At 37.5% G+C, this 22,633-nt stretch overlaps 2 protein-coding genes across 2 annotated transcripts in view; one reads left to right on the forward strand and one right to left on the reverse strand.

Annotated features, from left to right (window-relative positions):
* TSPAN8 (tetraspanin 8) overlaps positions 1–14,282 on the forward strand; it is a 33,217-nt gene extending 18,935 nt beyond the window's left edge. Inside the window, exons 4-8 of the mRNA XM_028532484.2 lie at positions 992–1,066; positions 1,167–1,274; positions 5,318–5,452; positions 8,301–8,384; positions 13,996–14,282. Coding sequence (XP_028388285.1) covers positions 992–1,066; positions 1,167–1,274; positions 5,318–5,452; positions 8,301–8,384; positions 13,996–14,049 — 456 coding nt within the window. The 3' untranslated portion in view covers positions 14,050–14,282. The remainder of the gene's footprint in view (positions 1–991; positions 1,067–1,166; positions 1,275–5,317; positions 5,453–8,300; positions 8,385–13,995) is intronic.
* Positions 14,283–19,061: 4,779 nt separating this feature from the next.
* On the reverse strand, positions 19,062–21,291 carry LOC114513225 (cyclin-G1-like). The gene is given in 2 exon segments (XM_036018680.1): positions 19,062–20,828; positions 20,831–21,291. Coding segments are annotated over 2 exon segments (624 nt in total). The 5' UTR covers positions 20,934–21,291; the 3' UTR covers positions 19,062–20,307.
* Between the last annotated feature and the right edge of the window lie 1,342 nt (positions 21,292–22,633).

Genomic DNA, 22,633 nt, shown 5'->3' on the forward strand with positions numbered 1-22,633 from the left:
AATCAGCAAAAGAAAAAAGCAAACAAAATATAACCAAAGACATTGAAATTAAAAACAATCTAACAATAACCAGAGGGGAGGGCAGAGGGGAGAGTGGTGAGAAGGGTTTTCAGGAACTACTATAAAGGACACATGGATAAAACCAAGAGGAAGGATGAAAGCAAGGGAGGGGGGTGGGTTTGGCCGGGGGGGGGGGAAATGGAGACAACTGTAATTGAACAACAATAGAATAATTAAAAAAAATGAATATAGGAAAAACATTAAGTATCCCTTAGATATAAATCTGACATAAGAGTTTATCAGAGTTCACCTAAACTTGTTTCTCTCATAAAATAAGTATTGTGTCAGTCCCTGAAAAAAATACTTGTTAAGTGTTTGCTTATTATGAGGGAAAATAGGGACAGAGTTTTAACCACTATTATCATTCATAGTGGTTGCTTTTAGATTACTAAGGCCTCATTTGCAATTGAGAATTTAATTACTTGAAGAGTTTGCTTAAAAAAAATTAGTTTGTGGGCTGTATTCTCCAAAATTATGATTTCATCAATCTGAGGCAGGTTTCAGGAATCTGCACTGATCACAACACCCCAGTGATTCTGATAGTGGCAGAACCATTGTTTTGCAGTCAGTTCTGAAGTTTGTTCTGAACTTTGTGTTTGATGAAAAAAGAGGACAAAGATAATATTCAGATAATTTCATCTAAGTTTTTAAACTTCCCATTCAACATCACACTGATGCCTACAATTCTATAAATAAATTTTCTTTTTAACTACTTTCTATGGTCAGTCTTTGGAGCAAATATTTCTGAGTGGTAATGGTTCCAAAACTTGCTTCTTGGGGCAAAGGGTAGAATAAATAAAGAGTGTGGTTACTACTTGAAATTGTAATATGCTCCAGACTGCAGAAAGAGGCATCATGCTGAAATGTTCCAAGGTGTTACTGAATGCACTGGGGATAACATATATTCCTTTTTTGTCTTTTGTTTTTTCAGTTTTTCATAGGCTTGTTTTTGATCCTGCTCCTTCAGGTGGCAGCAGGTATCCTAGGAACTGCCTTCAGATCTGAGGTGTGTATAGAGATGGCATTTGATAATTTTGGGAAAGTCTGAAAAATAGATATACTACCTTCTGTCATGAAAAAAATTAATGATATTTTTTAATTTTCAGTCTGAGAAAATTCTGAATGAGACTCTCCATAAAAATGTAGAGCTTTTGAGTGCAACAACTGAAAATGCAGAAGTATTCCAGAAAACCCTGAGTGAATTTCAAGAAGAGGTAATTAGAATTAGTAGGTCATTTGGGGAGTTACACATAGTTCTTCTGTGTTTACTTAATTTTTAACAGATGGATTCCTTAAAGGTTAAAAAATATTTCCACTTTGCAGACTTTGACTGCTTATTCTGTTGCAATGCAATAAGAAACATCCAATAATATTTCTATTTTTTTCCAGCATCTTACAAAGTTCTACAGCAGTTTAGAAGGACAGAGATTAGGATATGTTTATGCCTCAGTTTAAGCCTCAGATTGGACCAAATTAATCATTGTTTTAATATTTATAGTATGTTTAGGGAGTTTGGAGAGTCAGTCTCTCCTCTCTCCACCCCCACCCCCTTTCTCTCACCATGACTGTTTCCTCTCTCATAAAGATAATTACAGCAGTTCTTATTAGGTACCAGGCTTTACATTTAGTAGCTCACTTAAATCTCAACCCTATGAGGTGGTTAATATAATTATTCTCATTATCCCCATTTGATGGGTGAGGAGATTAGGGCTTAGAAAGGCCTGACAGCTAATAAATGATAGGGTTGGAATTTGAACCTGGATCTGACTAGTTAACTCTTTTTAATAAGTACGCAAGACCCTCATTAGTTAGTTACGGTATTTTTTGGACCATAAGATAGATGCACATCGCACCCCGCCCCCCCCCCGACACACACACAAATTTGGGAGGAATAATGGTTGCTAATGCTGCTGTTGAGTTCTGTTCACATTTACATTGCTGAAATATTATGTTATTTCTATTATGAAATATTTTACCACATTTTTTGCTTCAATTTTTTTTTCCTATTTTCCTCCTCCAAAACCTAGGTGTGTCTTATGGTCCAAAAACTATGTTACTTAGCTTGTTTATTAATTTATTTAAACTGCTTTGCTATCTTTCAGGCAAAGTCAAAACTTGGGCAAGCATTGAAAGTATTTGCTGTCTGGCTCCTACCTAATATTTTAGATTTCTGAAACATGGCTCCATAATGCAAACACTCTAGTCCAGCTAGGTTTGTCTGCTCGGGATGCTTTAAACAATTCCCTTTCTTTCCTTGCATCGTTCCCCATCTTTAGAATGTACTTACCACTCTTCTCTTTCTTTCCAAATATTGCATGTACTTTGAAGCTTGGCTGAAATATTACTTACTCTGTGGAGCTCCTTTCAACCACACCTTCTCACTTACATCCAAGTCTGATCATTAGTGTGTTCTTTCTTAATTTGAAACAAAATCTGCCTCCCTAGAATTTGTAACACTTAGTACTAGCTCTTCCTTCTGGAGTTTCAGAAGTAAAAAAAAAAAGAAAAATCTACTGATAGTTTTATACATTGCCACTTTTTCTTTGAAGACATCCTTTCTTGAGCAATTTAGCAGATGATATTTTTTTCCCCAGTTCCTATTTGGGTAGACTCCAGATTATGAAAATTCTGCCTAAAGCATCATTTTTAAGAGCCAAACCCTGATATGTGTCAGTCCTCGTTTAACTTTGTGTTGTGCTTTATCTAGCTGCCCCCTAGCTGCATCCCTGATCCTCACCCCTCCAGGTCGTTCCCACTCTGAACCCCAGATTAATCCAGATTTAAAGCAGGAAGAATTTAGGCAATTCAGTTCCTCCACTGGGTGGGGCTGAGCATCCTTGATTCTCCCTGGTAGTTGACCTGGAACCAAATGTACTACAGGTTAACATTGGGTCTCTGGGTTAGGTCCTGAGTCACACTTGTGCACATTGTTCCTGGTCCCAGGTCTCAGTGCCAACAGTGGAGTTCTCAATGTTCTGTTTGTGGTGGTCTAATTCTGAATTGCTTTCATTCTTATATACTTATCCTATATCTGAAGTTGCTTGTGTTCATAGGACCACAGTTCTTTCTTAAACACACATTCTGAGTTTTTTCTCTTTCTGTTATCCACTGGGGTTCATTTCTTTCTTTCCTTCCTTCCTTTATTTCTTAATGCTTCTTTGTAAAAAAAAAAATCCAAACTCAAACTCTGGCTGAGGGACCTGGGCTCCACCACACATGGACAGAATTTCTAGAGACCAAGTGGCTTTCTCTTCAGGTTTCAGGGAATTCCCACACAAATTCCCTGCTAACATGCTAGTGGAATGTGCTCCTGTGGATTCTTGGTGGTAACTGCCTAGAGATTGTTGTCTCATTTCCCTGCATAGAGCCTTGTTCATCTAGCTGTTATAACTCTTTTAACAAGTTCTGACCAACTTCTTTTCCAGCTGCTCCCACGTCTGATCTGGTAACCAGATAGCATACCAAGTTTAGCCCTTCTACCTCCCTCCTAGTCTTCTGTATGTAGGTCTCTATCTATACCTCCCTAAGGAATCCTGAGGTAGATAGTAGACTGATCTGTGAGTGCATATAGTGGGGTTTATGTTCTTTTTGGTCTGGAGTATATATTTCAATGACTACTACTCAAGATTATTTAATAAGAAAGAGTGAACAATTATTGATACCTACTATGGGAACAGGAAGGGAGGATATTTCAAGATAGCCCTCTTTGCTAATATTGATTGAACTTGGGACCAACTGAAATCTCCAGCTCTTTGTCATAACAATGCCTGCTGAGGTATGTACAGGGCGAGGCAAAAGTGGGTTCCCAATTGTTTATATGGACAATAATACAATAGCTAATAAAGAATAACACAAGAATAAACTGTGTTTCACATACTCACAGCTGTAAAACTACTTTTGCCCCACCCTGTATTTGTACAATTGAGCCTTTGAGCCTAAGGTGCAAGACTTTCTATCTGCCTCAGTTAAACTTGCTAGTTTAAGTCTATGTTTTGAACTCTCTTTGGAATTCAGTTCTGTCCTCCAGTGTATTAATCATCACTCCCAGTTCTCTATCAGCTACAGAGCTGAAAAGATATTTTCCATATCTTTATCTAAATTACTGATATCAATGTTGAATAGATCACATGCAGTGAGAGCATAATGGCATTCACAACAGCTGCAAAACATGAGCAACCAGAGCAGCTGACACAGGCTTTCTAGAAGCCAGCCACTGGGTTAAGCACTTCATATTGTCACATGGGTTTTCTCATTTTTATCTTTACAACAAATTTACAAATTGATACTATTATTAGCAACTATTACTATCTGTGTTTTACAGATGAAGAAAGTGTGGCACAGAGAGTGTTGAGTAACATGGGTAATGTGGTCACCCAGTAAGTGAATGGATGCTCATTTAATATTCTGTCATCGAAATGCACCTGAACCTGGAAAACCACCCAGTGTTGGTTCCATTTTCTTCAGCTATTTTGCTCTACCTTTCTGCATGAAGAGTTTACGGCTATTCTATTGAAGCAAATAGGACAAGACAAGGGATAATAATATTTCTGTCTTTCATCTAATAGCAAGGACCATATACGGAGTCATTGGGCTTACCACCCCCTTGTTTTTCTCCCCCAAACCCGACTGCAGATTCCCCCAGTGTTTCCCCAGGCTTCGGGTTATTCTAGGCTTTAATGTTTCTGACATTATTCTAAGAGTTTCAGCTCTCATTTGTACCCCTTTCCCTCTTGTGCAGACGTTCAGGTGCAATTTAATCTTGTGGGAGGCCCACTGAACATTGCCTTTGGCTTTGGAGAGGCCTCTCAACCTTTTTCTCTTAGCCTCCAAAAGTGATCAAAGATCATGAGATAGAAATTTCATTTTTAAAACCTCTCATCTCTTTTGAGCAAAAAGTCTTTTAAGCACTCTTGACTGTCTGGTGAGCTCTTTGGGAGATTCTCTCCTAAAACCTATGATGAGTAGATCTGGTTTTGGTCCTCTTTTGTCATTAAAAACTATAAGGGGAGTTTTTCATCTTCTCTCCAAGTTCCTCAGACTTTTGCTACTGCAACCTATTTTTTCTTCTCTAATATTAAGACCAAAAAGGAATATTCCTTCATGTTTGCTTCTTCATTCAGAGAGGTAGGTGAAAATACATGATATTTTATTATAAGAAACATCTTAATAATAGTTTCAGGAGAATATGATTCAATGTATTGACACTGTTTTTATCTTCTTCAGTGTGTGCTTTTCATGCTTGTTTTTCATCAAACAGTTCAAATGCTGTGGTTTGATCAGTGGACCTGATGACTGGGGACAAAATTTTGAAAAATATTCCAAGTCCTGTGAGTGTCCAGATGCGCAACTTGCTTCATGTATAAGTTATGACAACAAATATGTTTACAATCAGGTAAGAACAAATCAATATTGGCACAGTAAGTAGTTCTGTTCATTTTTTCTGTGTGAAAGTCTTTTAAAAAAATTAAATTGCAGCAATTATAACAGGAATCATGATATAGAAAAGTCCCAGGAATTTCCCAAATAAAAAAGAAATCCTTATTTAAAGATAAAAGCTTAATAAAAAAGATGAAAGTATTTCACTTCCTCTATGAGTCTGGCGTTATTTAAACACAGCTCTCATAGATCAAAGTAGCGTTACACTGCAAGGGGAGACAGAGTACAAAGTCACAGTGAGAGTGTATTTTGTCCTCTCTTCGGTGACTTTCATCTCTATTCTTCTCTATGTTTTTCTATTTTAGCATAAGTTCTAGAAATCTGTATTTTCACTTTAATTTTAAAATTAAAGCTTTTTTTTTTCTAATCAAAGATCCCTTCTCTCAAATAATTGTATAGGCGTAAAGAAATGTTCTGGCTTTTAGGAGCTTCAGCTCTGGATATTCAGTTTACTTACTAATTTGTCTAATTAGCACTCCAATTTAAAAGTTGCCTCAGACATTTAAGTCAATTGGAAAAGCTGGGTTTATCTTTTATGTGTTGTAGATGTCATATTTATTATGTCACTTCTGGATGGCAATATGTGAATGTCACATTTCTTATCACTTAATTAATCAAATATTTATAGTGGGAATCATGATATAAAAGTCCCAGGAATTTCCCACTTCCTTTGTGCCAGACATCCTACCAGCCACTAGTGCCCAATTCCTGAGTAGGGCACAGCACCTGCGCTCACGGAGCTGACGCCCAAAGAGGGACAAGAGGAAGACAATGGGGCAGCTTTTTTCGGTCCCAGGAACTATTGGTGTTTCTTGGATAGGAGCAGGCACAGGTGTTGTGGGGCCCTCGCTAGCTCAGTGTTCAGGGTTCAAGGGATGACTCCTAGAGGGCATGATATCTGTCTGTTACTGCAGGGTTTTCTATAATTCGTTCCTCTTGCCTGAAAGGAATGTGTACAAAAATGACAGTTACAATTAATGATGTTAATGTGTCATTGATTTGCGATTACACGTCAGTGTCTATTTTGTGTCAGACAAACCCTTACTAGAATCAGACATGCTTCTGGATGCTCTAGGAGATTATAGTCTAGTTGGGAGGGAGACCTATAACAGCTATTATAATTTGATAAATTAGTTTCTGTAATACCTTAAGATTATATTCAATTTAGCATTGGCTTAATAATGGCTACTGAGGTTAATTATATATCAGGAAACAAAGTATCTCAGGAGAAACATATCTCCAGCTGACTCACATCCCTTTTACTAATCTTATCAAAATTAAAGAGGCTCTGTTTTGAAGGGCAATTGCTGTTACTAGTATTTAAAGTAAATGTGGGGGAGGAATTGTCTATCAGAATATGGAGCTACCATGTCCTTCATTGTCCAAGTAATATCAGTAAAAAAAATGTTGTTCTTACTTTTTTATATTCCTCCCTGTTCCCCTCCTCCCTATCTAATGTTAGTGGCACAATATCAACAAGGAAGAGGGAAATAAATATGGGGTAAATAAATGTAGTTTCCGCTTAGGATAATAAAGAAATTAGTAAACTCAATTGCAGATTGCTGTCTCCGGTTAAAGATTCAACACAAAGATTTTTTTTTCCTCAGGGCACATTTTGAAAATCTCTACCATTATCCTAAAAATAATAGACATTCCCTCCAAATTCACAGATAATTCAACTGAATACAGGCTGATAGTTGTACCAGTTTCCCAAAAGGAAAGTCATAAATTCATAAAATACTTCCACCTGCCTTGCATTATTTGCAAGAAGTCTGGAAAAGAAAATCTGAAATGGCCATAATTTGTTTCTTTTTTCCCCTCCGCCTTTTTGACAAGATAACCTGTTTATCTAGAAGGAAAGGCAGAGAAAACTCCTCAAGCATAACAAATATGACTCAGTAGACCATCAGTCTCCTAGTTCATCCTAAATAATGTAATAATTTCTTCTAATGTTTACTGCTTTGGGTCAGATGAGAATGGAGAAACCCATTCAGAAATGAAGAAAAAAAAGCCGGTTCCACTAAGCCTCATGGAGAACTTTCATTTTATTTAACAAATAGCAATATTTTGTTGGCCCTTTGCACATGTAAGGCTCTCATGGGGAAGATATATTTTCTGGCCATACAGACCATAGAACTATTACATTGTGTAGTATTTTTCATTTTTAAAGTTACTCGTATAATTTACAATTTTTGGAATTTTTAGGTTGGTCTGGAATGTTTTAAGCTTGGAATTGTACACTGGTTTGAGTAAATTTTGAAATAATGTGGTAGACATGTAACTTCCCAGATTCTTTTTTTTATCTAAGTTAAGGACCTAACAGTAGACATATGATTTTTTTTAAATTTTTAAGGTAAAAATAAACCTGATATATATTAGAAAGATATTTTTGAAAAATCTTGTAAAATTGAAAATTTTCACCATGATTAGCTGAAACCCCAACCAGGGAACTCTGCCATAGATTACAAGCCTAAAACAATACATAGTCAAGTTGATAATAGCTCTAAGATTATAAATTAAGATAAAATTATTATTTATAACCAAAGATCCTTAGATTCAGCAATGACATAATTGAACCAAAATTTTGCTCCTTAAGTGCTTTCTAATATATGAACAAACCACAATTACAACCTTTCAGAGGGCAGAGGAGCTTGAAGTGGAGGAAATAATCCAATTCCTTTTTGTTGACTATGTTTTTTGGTAACAGTGTAAAAATATCAACCCAATGCAAAAAAATCTTAATTTAAATAATATAATCAAAATTTGATTAAAGGTGACATTTTTATGTTTTGTTTTTTTAACAGCCATGCATTTCTTTGATACAAGACGTACTTAAAAAACATATTATCATAATTATTGGAATAGCATTTGGACTGGCAGTTATTGAGGTATAGTATATTCTTTCATTATTGACTCTTTATATTTAATCCCTTGTTTGTTCCATTAATTCTCCTAACACAAATTTATGGTGAGCCAGGTACATATCTGGTGTTTCTGAGCAACACTGGGTACCAAGTCCCCAAAGGCCAGCATCACCCTCTATCAGTCTTGGGATTGAGGAGGGGATTACCATCTTATGAATTGAGCAGAGCTAAGCCTATTATTTCTGAATGGTCTCTCTACTGGGAAATAAAAATTGAACTGATAACCACATTGTTCTTAGTCCCAGATATCTTGTTCTCATTGAAAACTAATACAAGAGTTAAAGTTAGAAGACAGAGCTCCAGACAAATCCAAAACACAACCTTTACATTTTCTTATACCTCCTTCTGATTTTGAAACAGAAAATAAAAACTGAACTCAGGAGTGTGGGGAGCTGTTGTCCTGCTATTTCATTATAGAGAAATCTAACAAGTTCTAAAAACTCAAAACAGTTGCCTTTGATTTTCTCACTGTAAGGACTGTGGACTCACTTCAAGAAGTTTTAAAGGAAGCTGTTCTTGAGGTTTATGTATTTACTCTCATCAATTTGATTATTGATGTTGATGGGCTTTCTTGGCATTTTTTATATATAATGCAATATTATTTTTTTAAGAGAAGGTTTATTTAAATTTATTTATTTTAAATTGTTGTTCAAGTACAGTTGTCTACATTTTCACCCCACCACAGCTCCCCACCCCAACCACCCCCACCTCCCACCCTTGAACCAACCCCCTTTGGCTTTGTCCGTTTGTCCTTCATTCCTTCATTCCTTGATGGACCTTCCCTTACTTTCCCCCATTATCCTCTTTTCCCTCCCCTCTGGTCACTGTCAGTTTGTTCTTTATTTTAATGGTGTTTTTTTGGTACCTTTCACACAGCCTAAAAATCTTTGCCAAAAAGATGAAATAAAACTATTTCAGAGAAGCATTTTTGAAGTCACCTTAGATCTTTGGGCATTTAGATATCAAGTGAGTTGCATCCTGTTCAGGGTAGGATGTTGGCAAGAACCCTAATGATGTGTGCGGTGTCTTTTTGGTTAATGTCTCTGAGGGCTGATTAGCTCAGCTGAGTGACCATGGCTTCACTCTCATGGAATGCTGGACAATGCTCCCCTTAGGATTTCTAGTAGCTTTTTACTTTTTACTTGTGCCATATCACTGCCAGAAAGGAATTTTAGCAGGGATTGAAGCAATTTAGTGTTCTAAGTGGTCATTTAAGTTACTGGTGGAATCACCCAGCCAACCATTAGGACCAGCTATAAACGGGGATGTTGAGTATTACTTACTGGTAGCCAAGAATAAGTCTAAACATGAAGCATTCTCTGCTGGGAATATGGCTATCTTTCTTTATGTCTGATATGTGACCAAAGTTGAATGGTGTTGTGTATCAAGTCTATTTCTCTCAATTCTGCTTTTTGTCAAATGCCCTTTATTTGTTTGCTTTGTATTCTTTATTTTAAAGATTTTATTTATTTTTAGAGAGAGGGGATGGGAAGGAGAAAGAGAGGGAGAGAAACATCGGTGTGTGGTTGCCTCTCACATGCTCCCTACTAGGGACCTGGCCTGCAACCCAGACATGTGCCCTGACTGGGAATGGAATCAGTGACCCTGTGATTCAGAGTCCCACACTCAATCCACTGAGCCACACCAACCAGGGCTCTGCTTTGTATTCTGAGTTAATTCTAATTTAGTAATATGAGCTAGTGGCCATAGCAAGTGAGGAATCACACCCATGTATACTCATACATTTGTAAACATAAATAACGCACCGCCTGTTGCTAGGCTAGACTTTAAATGAATGATTGAAAGAGCAGGTTTTCAATGAAGTATTTAGTGCAAGTGTCAATGTAAATGTCAAATTCCATGTTAGACTCAAATTGACTATGACTGGCTACAACCCACAGATCCTTTTAAGAAGCTTCTCAAAAGGATAGTCATAGAAAAATAAGCACATAATCAACTGGGGAGATTGATATCTCTCATACCATAGTTAAATGCATTGCCAAGAATCTAAATACATCTAATTCAAGGTAAGAGTACAAGAGAAGTACCATATTCTATGAACTTGATATATCCATGTGTTGTTACATATTTAGATGTGTTATTGGTTGTTTTAAAGACATGGTTAGGGAAATACCTTAATAAAAACCTTGTTTATAGGTATGGAACTTATATATGTTAATATCATAAAATATAACATTTTTTAGTTAAGTATGATTTATACACTATATGTAGGTGTGATAGTTGGTTCAAAGAATAGTAGCTTTGAAAACAGTCTTCTGATATTCAGTCTATAAAAATGGACCCAAAATAATGTACATTAGTACGTCTTATAGTCATTAATCCTAGTTGCTTAATACTTAGGCCCATTTTGAAGGATTAATACTTAGGCCTTGTTTCCCAAATTCAAGAAAACACAAAGACTCAGAGACAGAAAAAAATTCCTCTAATAAATATTTTTAAGAAGAAAACAGGGGCAAATATCTCCATGCAGGAAATACGTTCAAACTATCTCCATAACAAATCGTGTGAAAAAATTTATCCTCTGGCATTTAAAGCTTTGGCATCAGCCTGTTCAGGAATAGGCTCTGATGGAGGGCTGGCAATTCTTTTCAAGGCTCTGCTAAGATCACATACCTGAGGGATTCTTCTTCTACCAGGATGCTATGGATCTATGCAAAATGCTGGAGTTTGTAAGGATATTTTATTTATAGACAGTTTTGGAGTTCTTGTTATTCCAAGTTGAAAAACCAGACTACCATATCTCTCCTTATTTGACTATAGCAACTTAAAAGCACAAAAAATAATCAGTACTTTCTCCTCTCACTTCAGCTGAGGGAAAAAAAGCCACTGACATGGACAATCGTCATCGTGTAGAGTACGAGTTATCCTGACAGGATCCCAGGAATAGTACAGTTCATAGAGAGAAAAATGATAATTTTACATTTTTTAGACTGCTCCCGAATATGGGAACGCATACACATTACATACAGAAAGTTTATCCTGAGTCTTTGCATACATTACCACACAATGAATCTCTTTTCAATTACTTGCTATTTTTATGAACAATGATAAATTTTCTTTTCAGAGGCAGTGAGGTGCAAAACAGTGGGAAGTTAACTGTCTAGTCTGCTGATAGATGGTGGGTTTCTATTTGAAGAATGTGACAGTGAAAGATGATAGTTGCCTAATCCCAGTATTTTGCCCATTTTCTTTACTCTTTCCTGATACTCGTCTCCCAGACTTGAGGCTTGAGACCAAGACAAAAAGGCTAAGTGTCAAGGCTTTTTGAAGTCGTTCTAAAAGAATGACTTTGAGAGCACTCCAAAAATCATTATTTTTTTGCAGACTATTGATGTTTACTTTTTTTTTAAGAAGACAAATATTGGGCAGTAGTTCTCATTTGAAATGCATTTTCAGAAAATAATTATTAAGCAGGATGTCTTAAAACAGTAGGACCACTTGAGATGACTCAGTGTAAATGGCAGCTCACCCTCCTCCTCCCTCTCCTCAAAGCAGGCTGGTGGGGAGGAAACTTTTGATTTGTAATACACATCAGTCTTTCTACATCAAAGCCACAGCATGCAAGTCACCAACTGCAAAGACAGTAAGGGCAAGTTTTAGTGTCTTTTATTCTTGGTAGAGCCACCTTAATGAGCTGGAAACTATGCCCCAGATTTTCAGCTGCGTTTTTTCACTTCAAAGGAAATTTCTGAGTTAAGCTTATTCTCTATAGATTTAGAAGTTTTTAAATAAAAATTACTTGTTTTTCATTCCTCTTGGTAATGTCTAACTATGGCAAGAGAGACTCTAGACTCCTTGATTTTCATGCAGGTGATCTAAACCAGATGATCATAACATTTTTCTGGAAGCAACAGGTATATTGAGCTGTCAGAGGCCTGAGGTCCTCTGAGCTCTAGGGCAGATACTCCCAGAAAGGTGTGTGTATGTCCAGAGGGGTGGATGCTCTGTGGTAGCTGCTACTGAACAACCAGACAGGGCAGGTTAGAGGTGGAATGGTTAGCTGAAAACCCCGATTAAGACACAGAATACTCCATTTTATGTATGGAATAAAAATAGCCTCTTCAACAAATGATGTTGGGAGAACTGGACAGCTACATGCAAAAAAATAAAACTCGAGCACCAACTTACACCTTATACAAAAATAGATTCAAGGTGGATAAAAGACTTAAATATAAAACGTGACACCATTAAAGTCCTGGAAGAGAACGTAGGTAGGAAAATCTCAGATATTTCATGCAGAAACTTTTTTACTGACTTGTCTCCTAGAGCAAGGGACATAAAGGAAAGAATAAACAAATGGGACCTCATCAAAATTAAAAGCTTTTGCACAGCTAAGGAAAACAGTATCAAAATAAAAAGAGAACCAACTGTATGGGAAAACATATTTGCCAATGATACCTCAGACAAGGGTTTAATCTCCAAAATATATAAAGAACTTACAGGACTCCACTCTAAGAAGACAAGTAACCCAATTAAAAAATGGGCAAAGGACTTGAACAGACACTTCTCCAAGGAGGACATACAGAAAATCCAAAGACACATGAAACGATGCTCAATATCGCTAGCCATCAGAGAGATGCAGATTAAAACCACAATGAGATACCACTTCACACCAGTCAGAATGGCCATCATAAACAAAGCAACAAGTGTTGGAGAGGCTGTGGAGAAAGGGGGTCCCTAGTGCACTGTTGGTGAGACTGCAGACTGGTACAACCACTATGGAAGTATGGAACTTCCTCAGAAAACTAAAAATGGATCTGCCTTTTGACCTGGCAATTCCACTGCTGGGACTATATCCTAAGAACACTGAAACACCAATACAAAAGAACCTTTGCACCCCGATGTTCATAGCAGCACAATTTACAATAGCTAGGTGCTGGAAGCAACCTAGATGCCCATCAGTAAATGAATGGATCAAAAAACTATGGTACATTTACACAATGGAATTCTATGCAGCAGAAAGAAAGAAGGAGCTCCTACCCTTTGCAACAGCATAGATGGAGCTGGAAAGCATTATGCTAAGCGAAACAAGCCAGGCAGTGAAAGACAAATACCACATGATACCACCTTTAACAGGAATCTAAACAACAAAACAAAAAAACTAGCAAAATATAACCAAAGACACTGAAATAGGGGATAGTCTGACAGTGACCAGAGGGGAGAGAAGAGGGAATTTCAGGGGGGAATGGGTAGGGTTTACAGGAACAAATTTGGAGGACACATGGACAAAAACTAGGGGTGGGGAGTAATGGGGGGGAAGGGGGAGGGTTGGGTGGGTGGGCTGGAATGGGAGTAGGGGTGAGAAAACTGTACTTGAACAATGATTAAAATAAAATAAAAAAAAAAGACAGAATACTCAGAGAGCTTTCTCAGTGCACGTTTGTCCCACGAGAGTCTCTAATTTCCCACGAAGAGCGATAGATGACTTAGATAAATAAAATTAAGACTGTCAATAGCCAGAATCTTTTCATATATAATGTTCTTTCTGTCTGTTTATAATGTCTCCAGCATTTTCCCTTAAATTCCATGTTAACTCTATTATTTTATTTTCTAGATACTTGGTCTGATATTTTCTATGGTCCTGTTCTGCCAGATTGGAAGCAAATGAATCTGTGGATGTGTGGAGCTATCATCAGTCAAATTGCTTTGAAATTTTGCTTTGGCTTTGTGACTTTAAATATATGAGTGCTGCATGCGTTAGGAGCAGCCATCCTATTAAAATTTCTCATTTAGCTAGGCTATGTCTTCCAGACATGTTGAACATATTTAGGATTTCAGTAATACTAGGAAAATGATATGGATGTACATTTTTACTCAAAATAAAAGTAACTTTCTTTATATTGGTGCCTTTTTTGTGTCTGATCACTATGTTCAAGGGGTCCTGTGCTGAAAACACTCTTCTGGAGCCACCCAGTAGGCCCGTCTTCGTCTCTGAGTGACAGTTCGTTCAGGCAGTGCACCCAGGCTTTTCAGAAGCAGCATTTGGTTTTGCGTGGAGTATCCCGTGCTAGTGACAAGATTAGATTAAGCCAAGTTGAAAGATTGGGAGAGTGGCCTGGCTCTTTTCTATTTATGCCACTGTCTACTAATGATGTGTCTCATTCCTCTCTAATGATTATGGGGACAAGATGGTACGAATGCCATCTTTTCAGCCACTAAATCTTTGGTTCCTCTCTGGACCTTCCTCTGGAACATGGTTAGAATAGCTTCTATCTTTCTAGTTCTCACAGACATTTTTACATTTTACCTTTTATTGAGGTATAGTATACACATAATGAAGTGAACACATCTTAAGAATACACTTGTGTAAGCACTATGCAGATCAAGATAGAGGGCATTTCCAGCACACCAGGATGCCCCAGTGGTGTGCTAGGGCTGGCTCACACCCACTTGCCAGAGCAGACTGTGTGTGTGTACCCCCTTCCCAACTCTGGGCTCCGTGACATCACATTACTAGCTTGGAATCCAGCATGGAGGGAGCATTTACACCATGGAGACTGGCAAATGATAGAAAACCAGAGATTCTGTGGGGCTTTCTTTGAGAGCTGATTGTTAAACTTGTACTGCTATACCACTGCTCTCTTCCCAGCAAAAACTTCTCCAAAGATTACTACTCTTCTGAATTTTATGACCACAGAATCACTTTGCCTACTTTTAACTTCCTATAAATGGAATAGTAAAGTAGGCACTCTGGCTTATTTTCCCTCAACATTTTGTTTGTGAGATTCATCTATATCATTGCATGCAACCAAAGTTAATTCTCATCATTGTGTAGTAGTTCATTATACAAATATATATCATCACGTATTTACCCATCCTCCTGTTGATAAGCCTTGGGTTTGCTTCCAGTTAGGCCTTATTGTGAAAAAAGCTGCTAAAAACATTCTCTTTAAGTATGTATATGTACTCATTTCTGGGCAGACATGCAGAAGTGGAATTGCTTCACAGATTTAATAGATTCTGTCTAGAAATTTTCTAAAGTGGTTATACTAATCTATATTCATACTAGAAAAGTATGACAGACTCAGTTTCCTCTTCTGAGGAGGAGAAAGAAGAAAGGCGGCCATTGTCCCATAGTCAGAATGACCAGTAAAGCGTGGAAACTGGGGCATCCTGGCTGGCTTAGACAGCCTGAGTCTGTGCTCCCCTACTGATGTGACGGCAGCTGTCTGTTTCTGAGCATACCATCCCCCAGAAACCATACCAAAACTGCACTTTTCTTATCCTGTTTTTTCTTACCACATCCTTATGAGGTAGATTAGCATTCTCATTTTGCTGGTGAGAAAATAGAGAACCAGAGCTCTAAGCCCAGAGCTGAACTACTAGTGATTGGTGACACTAGGGTTCAAACCTTGATGACAGTCTCCCCAATCCTGGCTGAGGGTCATGCTTGATTTGGCTTTCTCATGATATGTCTATTAATAAATTTGCTATGTTTTATTATAATTACCTGCAACTCCTTAAAGGCGTTATTTGTTATTTGTCATTATGTCCCCAGTACCCATTAAATGTGCACCTATTATGTGCTTGGCACATAATAGGCTCTCAATAAATCAGCTAAAAATAATACTTAGATTTAGTGAGAGGTTATTATATGCCTACAAATATTCTAAGCCCTTAGCATAGGGTAACTCGTTTAATCCAGAATGACCTTCTTAGATTAGAACTATTATTAGACCCAGTTTACAGATGAGGAAACCAGGGCCCAGTGAGGTTAACTAAGTTTTTTTAGGAGAGGCAGCTAGTAAAGTAGGGATGCTGTGATTCGGTCTAAGTGACTGATGAAAACCTATGCTCTTTGTGTCACATCACCCTGCCCTGCCTGACAGTGTTATTGGGAGAGACATATGGAAGAGAGTGTGGAAGTGCACAAATTAATGGTATCAATGTTAGAATTATGTCAGGATGGGCAGGAAAACAAAAACTATCTATTTAAATAATGGAAATATAACACAGGGAATTGTTGTATTAGGCAGCTTGAGGGGCCATAACAAAATACTGTTGTCTAGGGGATTAAACAACAGAAACGACTTCTCTTCCAGTTCTGGAAGCTGGAAGTCCAAGCTCAGGGTGTTGGCAGACTCTGTCCCTGGTGGGAGCTCTCTTTCTAGCTCACGGAGGCATTACCTTCTTCTGTGTCCTCACATGGCACACAGAGAAGGGAGGAGCTCCTGGGCTCTTATAAAAACACTAATCCTATTGGATCAGGGCTTGCCCTTAAGATATCATTTAACCTGAATGACTTCCGGACTCCAAATACAGCTACCCTGAAGGTTAGGGCCCAAATATGAATTTGGGGAGGGAGGGGACAAAATTCAGTTCATAGCAACTGTTTACACAGATGATGGAAGAAGAAGCCAAAGGGGAGAGCAAGGAACACCAGAAGTTGGCAACAGTAAGAAGTTGCTATCACCCTTGGGACTGGAAAAACACAATTAATGGAATCTTAGCCCAGCATCCAGGGCCTCCTGGTGGAAGATGGAACCCATGGCCGGGACCACAGAGGGAACATTATCAGAACAGAGAAAGGGGGGACTGTCCCAGTTCATTCCCTCTGGCCCATTCCAGTCTTTTGCCATTACTTCCCATTGGCTGAAATCGCCTAGCAACCAGAAAACAAAAGAGCCTGGGCAATGTTGTTTCCTGTGATACAAAGTGAAGGTGGGAGTGGCCAGCAGACAGGGAAGATCGTCACAGATTTAAACAGCAAACACAGGTGCTGAGCTTTTTGACTAAAGTGTATGACACTGTAGAAAGCATAACAGATTTAACATTCTTCTGAGAAATGGTACAGAGTTTGCAAGGTTCTTTCTGTTTTGACAAAAATTCAAATCATTTTAGGGATAGAGAGAAATTTTTAGGGCTGTTGTTCATAACTGGGAAACATTTGCCTCAGGATTTTTGGCAATGTTTGGAGATATTTTTGGTTGTCACAACTGGTGTGGAAGGGGAATGTTATTGGACTTTAGTAGGTAAAGGCCAGGGATGCTGCTACATGTCCCACAGTGAGCAAGAATGTGCCTTCATAACAAAGAATCAGATGGCCCAAAATGCCCAGAGTGCTGTGCTTGTGAAGTCCTGCTTTAGAGAATCACAGCTGAGTAACAAAATGTCTCCTTGCCAGGGGGCAGTAAGGTGCTCGTTATTGTGGAAAGTAAATGGGATTGGAGTCAGGAGTCACTTTAGATCAGGCTTCTTACTTGATGGCTTTGTAATCTTTGTAAGTCACTTAGATTTCATCAACTCCAAATGAGAAATTTTATCTAGAAGATATTTATTTGCTTGTGATAGTTCATTGAAGTTTTAATTTTGATCTTTGGTACTAGAGGTGATTATGAAATAAGCTTTTACTCTCTTGAAGGATATTAAAATCAGATTTATGAATAAGCTTATATTTATTTTCATGCTTCCAAGAACAAACCACAATGTTAAAAAACATTAAGTTTTATTAAATCACTTAAGAACATAGTAAAAAAAATAAGAAGGAACTGTGACCAAATTGATAACTCAGTGTAGGTAGATATGTTTCTTCTAATTAAGAGAAATGTAGAAATTATCTCTATTATGTTTAATATTGTACAATTGTACTCATATATATAAAATATATATGACATTTTGACAAATGCTTTTCAGATCTGCTCATTCCTCTGCTTTCCTGTGGCTACCAGCCTCTCTGATCTCTCACAATCCCTCCTAGGGTAGAAATAGCTAATGGTCTATTCAATATCCTTTCTTTCTTCGTCTACCCTACTGATACATCTGATTTTGTTGCAGAGCAATGAACCCAAGTAAAGTATTTATTTCCTACTACCTACTGTAGTGAAACTCCTCTCTAACACACCCAGCAAACACACAAAGAATACACATAATTTGTGAGTGTTTCTTGTCTTCCACAGTAGCTGGCTGCTCCCATTTTTAATTAACCTTTCAATAATGTAAGAGCATCTTTTAAGTGACTAAATTTATTGGACCCCACATAGAACATTGAAATAGAATTTTATCATACTTGATAAAAGAGACACCTTCTGATGCCTATAATCTAAACTGAAGAAGAGTCACATAATTTGAACTGTGCACAGTAGAAAAAATGTAACTTCTTCACTACCCTAGGCTGGAAAGGACACTGAGATGGCTGTGTTGGGTAATAATACAAACCATTCCTAAGCATCTTCCTTGGAGAGTTAGTTCTGTACTAGACAGTGAACTACTATCAAAGGTGGGATATTGTTTCAAATTACCTCAAGGTCTGTTTCTGGACTCTGTCTTGTTCTATCCTTGGACCAATACACTGTTGCTGAACATTATAACACTTGATATAAAACAGAATAAACCCTCTCACTTTGTTGTTGAGTGCTGTGGCTATTCTTGCCCCTATGTTTCTGTAGAAATTTTATAAGTCGATTGTCAATTTTCGTGCACACACACACACACACACTCCTACTAGAATTTTTATTAAGATTGCTTTCAATCTATAGCTTATATCTTTACAATGTTGAGTCTCCCTATCCATGGTGTAGCTACCTATTTATTTAATTCTCTTTAACTTCTGTTAATAATGTTTTAGAATTTTTCTGTTAGAAATCTTTCAATTCTTTGAATTATTATTTTTTGGCATTTCAATTACTTTATTAAAATGTATCTCCCTTAGTACCAAAACATAATGGTAGTTGGTCAGGTTACCTCTACCAACTCAAAATTAACACGGATGTGATCAAAACATTGGAATGTATCAGCCTTTTGCGAAAACTGAGGTTATCCACAAAACATTGTTTATAAAGTATACTGTGGTTCTTTGGTTTACTTTCCAGTATGTATTTATTTATCCATAACATGATGTCAAAATTGGGTACAGTCATCCTGGGTGGACTCATGCTACACACCGCCCTGCGTAAACCACTCATGACATCTGACACTGTAGATCTATCTCCTTACATGCACCAACTGACTAGAAAATCCTGAACACCACCTCAGCGATGTCGTGACTACGAAGATGTGTAGTTACTTACGACTCTGTTCACACAGTGGGGGAAATTAGTGGAAGTACATTCCCTCCTTCTTGAAGAAAATTCTAAATTAGAAGCAATGGTAGTTTTATAAAAATGATTCTTAGTAAAAACTTCTGGAGCATTAAATCAGCAAGTTTTCAGAGTGATGTTAAATTTCAGTCACTAATACAATAAAACCAATTTTCTCATTTGGACTACATTGAAACAGATTTTGTATAAACCTTTTTTTTTTGTAAACACAAACATCACATATTTTCTAGGAAAAACTGTAAAGATAAATTGATATACCAAAATAGCTAAATGTGTAGTTTTGCTTTATATAAAATACCCTCAAATTTAAATGTTAAGTCCCATGTAGCAATAAGGTCCACATATCTGGATAATGTATTACTTATGTTACAGTTACTAAGAAACCATTTTCACTGGTTAAAATAGTGACCTTTATTGTATCTTAAAAGTGCATTTGTGAAATGTTGGTTTTGATGTAAACCTCATTATTCAAAATTTAAATTAAGTGTGTTTCCATTTTTAATATCACTGAAATAGACTAACCCAATATAAAAAGTTGGATCAATGTGAGGAATGCAGATTCACAATTTACTTTACCAGACTTGTCATTCACATTTCACATGATGTTCTTAGCATTGTTTATGTGCCTCAGATTAATTCAAATTTAAGCATAACTCCACTACAGCATAATGTTAATTAGGCAGTTTTCCCAAATCTGAGAACATCGATGCTAATCTACTTGTGATGTTTGAGGATGCACAGCTTAAATCCACTATAACATTATGGAATCCATTCTTCAGGATCATGGAGAATGGCTTCACAGAAGAGCTTTTGTTGCTGTTATAATCCTACTAAGGAACTATTTCAGGAATTGTCAGCAGGTGGCTTATTCTGTAGTAACTGTGCCTCAGTTGCCATGCAGTTCGCCCAGAAACAATCCATTTCAACTTCTGGACGTTCAGTTTGAAGCACTTGTCTGATGAATACTCAGTTAAACACTTGGATACAAGCTCTTGCCAGAACATCAAATCTCTGCTATTTATCTTGGAATGTTTCTGAAGACATTCTACGTCTTCTGTTAACTCCACACACTTCTGTGCTTGGATCTCCAGTGCGATGATAGACAATGCCAACACAGAAGGCTTTGCTTTAGAAAATATGATCCTGCAGTGGCACACCTTAAGTTGAGCTTCTAATCTTTCAAAATTAAGGCTATGCCTCCTTTTGAACGGTAAGTTATCTTGAATGAGTGAATAAGAGTTGCAGAAACTGAAGGCAGTAACAGCTTTGACTTTCCAGCACACCTTCTCCAACACAATCTTTTCCATTCTCATGAGGTCTGAGACAGTGAACCTATACTGGTTTATTCGATCAAGTCACTGGCCAAGGGGACATTCCTTTCCTTCTCTATGGACTTTACAGCCAGGTAGAAGCAGCTCAGTCCAACACACCCAAGGTGCTTGGGCTGTACCTTCATTTTGGACAGGAATCTGTCCAGTTAATTCACAGCTAGAGAAAAAGTCTCTGTGTCGAAGCCAAAGAACTGAGTGAGGCTAAGAAGACCTTTCACTTCAAAGTCCCTCAGTCTTGCAGTCATCCGGAGGCCCTTATCATGTGCAGATTCAATTAGTCTCAAGCCACAGACCTTTGGCTGACATTTCGGCTCCTGTTCCAACAGTGCATTCAGCTGGTGTAGCAGCTTCTGGGAGTTGGTTGTGGTGAGTACCTCTACCATCTTAGTCGTGGATGCGGCTCCTTCGCTGTAATCACCCTCCCCGGGCCTGCTCTCACCTCAGCCCATGATGTCAGATCTGAGAGGCCTAGGAGGTTAGGGGACTTGTGGGCAAGAGGGGACAGGCACTGGGGAAGGGGAGCTGTCCTGGGTGGAGGGCTCCACAGTGCCACACAGACGACACCAACCTCCTCAGGGTCAGCTTGGAGCCGAAGGCAATTCTTTGAATTAAGTAAACTTTGCAAAGTTGCTGGATTCAAGGTCATCACATGCAAAATTGTTCTTCTGTATACCAACCACAAAAAATACAAATTGGAATTTCAAAATAATCATTACAAAGAGTCATGAAATGTCAAATATTTAATAATAAATCCAATGAATAATTATAATATTTTAACCATAAAATTCACAAAACATTCTTAAGAGAAATTAATGTACATAGAAATGCAATTTTGTGGGTTGGTTTTCAATCCAGTATCCTTGCTACTTACTAATTAATTTCAATAATTTATCTGTAGATTATATTGTGTAAGTATTTTCTGTGTATACCACTGTGTTGTTGGCTAATAACACAGTTTTATTTCTCCCTTCCAATATTTATACATTTTTTTTCTTGATTTATTGCATTGACTAAGACATTTAGTACAATGTTGTATGGAAATGATATTTTCTATGGGCATGCTATATATATATACACACACATACATATATATATACACATACATATAAATTCTAGAATTAGGGTATATGCTAGTTTTATTAAAACCAAAATTTTACTAATATTCAGCAAAACACTAGGGGCATGTGTACAGAAAAAGCCATTTTCAGTAGCCTCATTGATTTGATGGTTCATGAGTCTGGAAGAAACTTGGTGGGATGGAACAGGAATGAATGTCATCGGAGTGGTGACAGGGGCCAGCTCGCCAGACATAAATTTTTCCCCAAGGAAAATGGTAACGGGCACTGAACTGAAGAGAAATGGATGGCCCTAAACACATTTATATTTTATATTAGCAAAATCCGCATTTCTCATTATGTGAGCATTCAGCTACTTGGAAAGCAGTGTGAATAGGAACATGACTGTTGGGATAAAAAATCTGGGTTTAAGTTCCAGCTCTATTGTTGTGTAACCACAGGCAGGCAAGCTGCTGAATCCCTTTGAAGCTCATTTCCTCACCTGTAAATTGAGGATAATGACTCACACTTATTGGGATCACTATAAAGATGAAATGAGATAACATATGTATGTTATTGGTTATATAAAAATGTACTATAAATGTTAATTTTCTTCTCCGTTTTGGTTTGAATTCTTCTTCATCTTGTGTTGCTGTATATAATACTTGTGACATATGAAACTATATTGTTGCTCTTTTTTGACATATTAAACTATATACTTTATCCTGATCTTTTCTCTGTTTCTTGTCTCACTACCACCCTTAAACTTA

The sequence above is a fragment of the Phyllostomus discolor genome, chromosome 2 (genome assembly GCF_004126475.2).
Source record: "Phyllostomus discolor isolate MPI-MPIP mPhyDis1 chromosome 2, mPhyDis1.pri.v3, whole genome shotgun sequence".
NCBI classification, from domain to species: Eukaryota; Metazoa; Chordata; class Mammalia; order Chiroptera; family Phyllostomidae; genus Phyllostomus; species Phyllostomus discolor.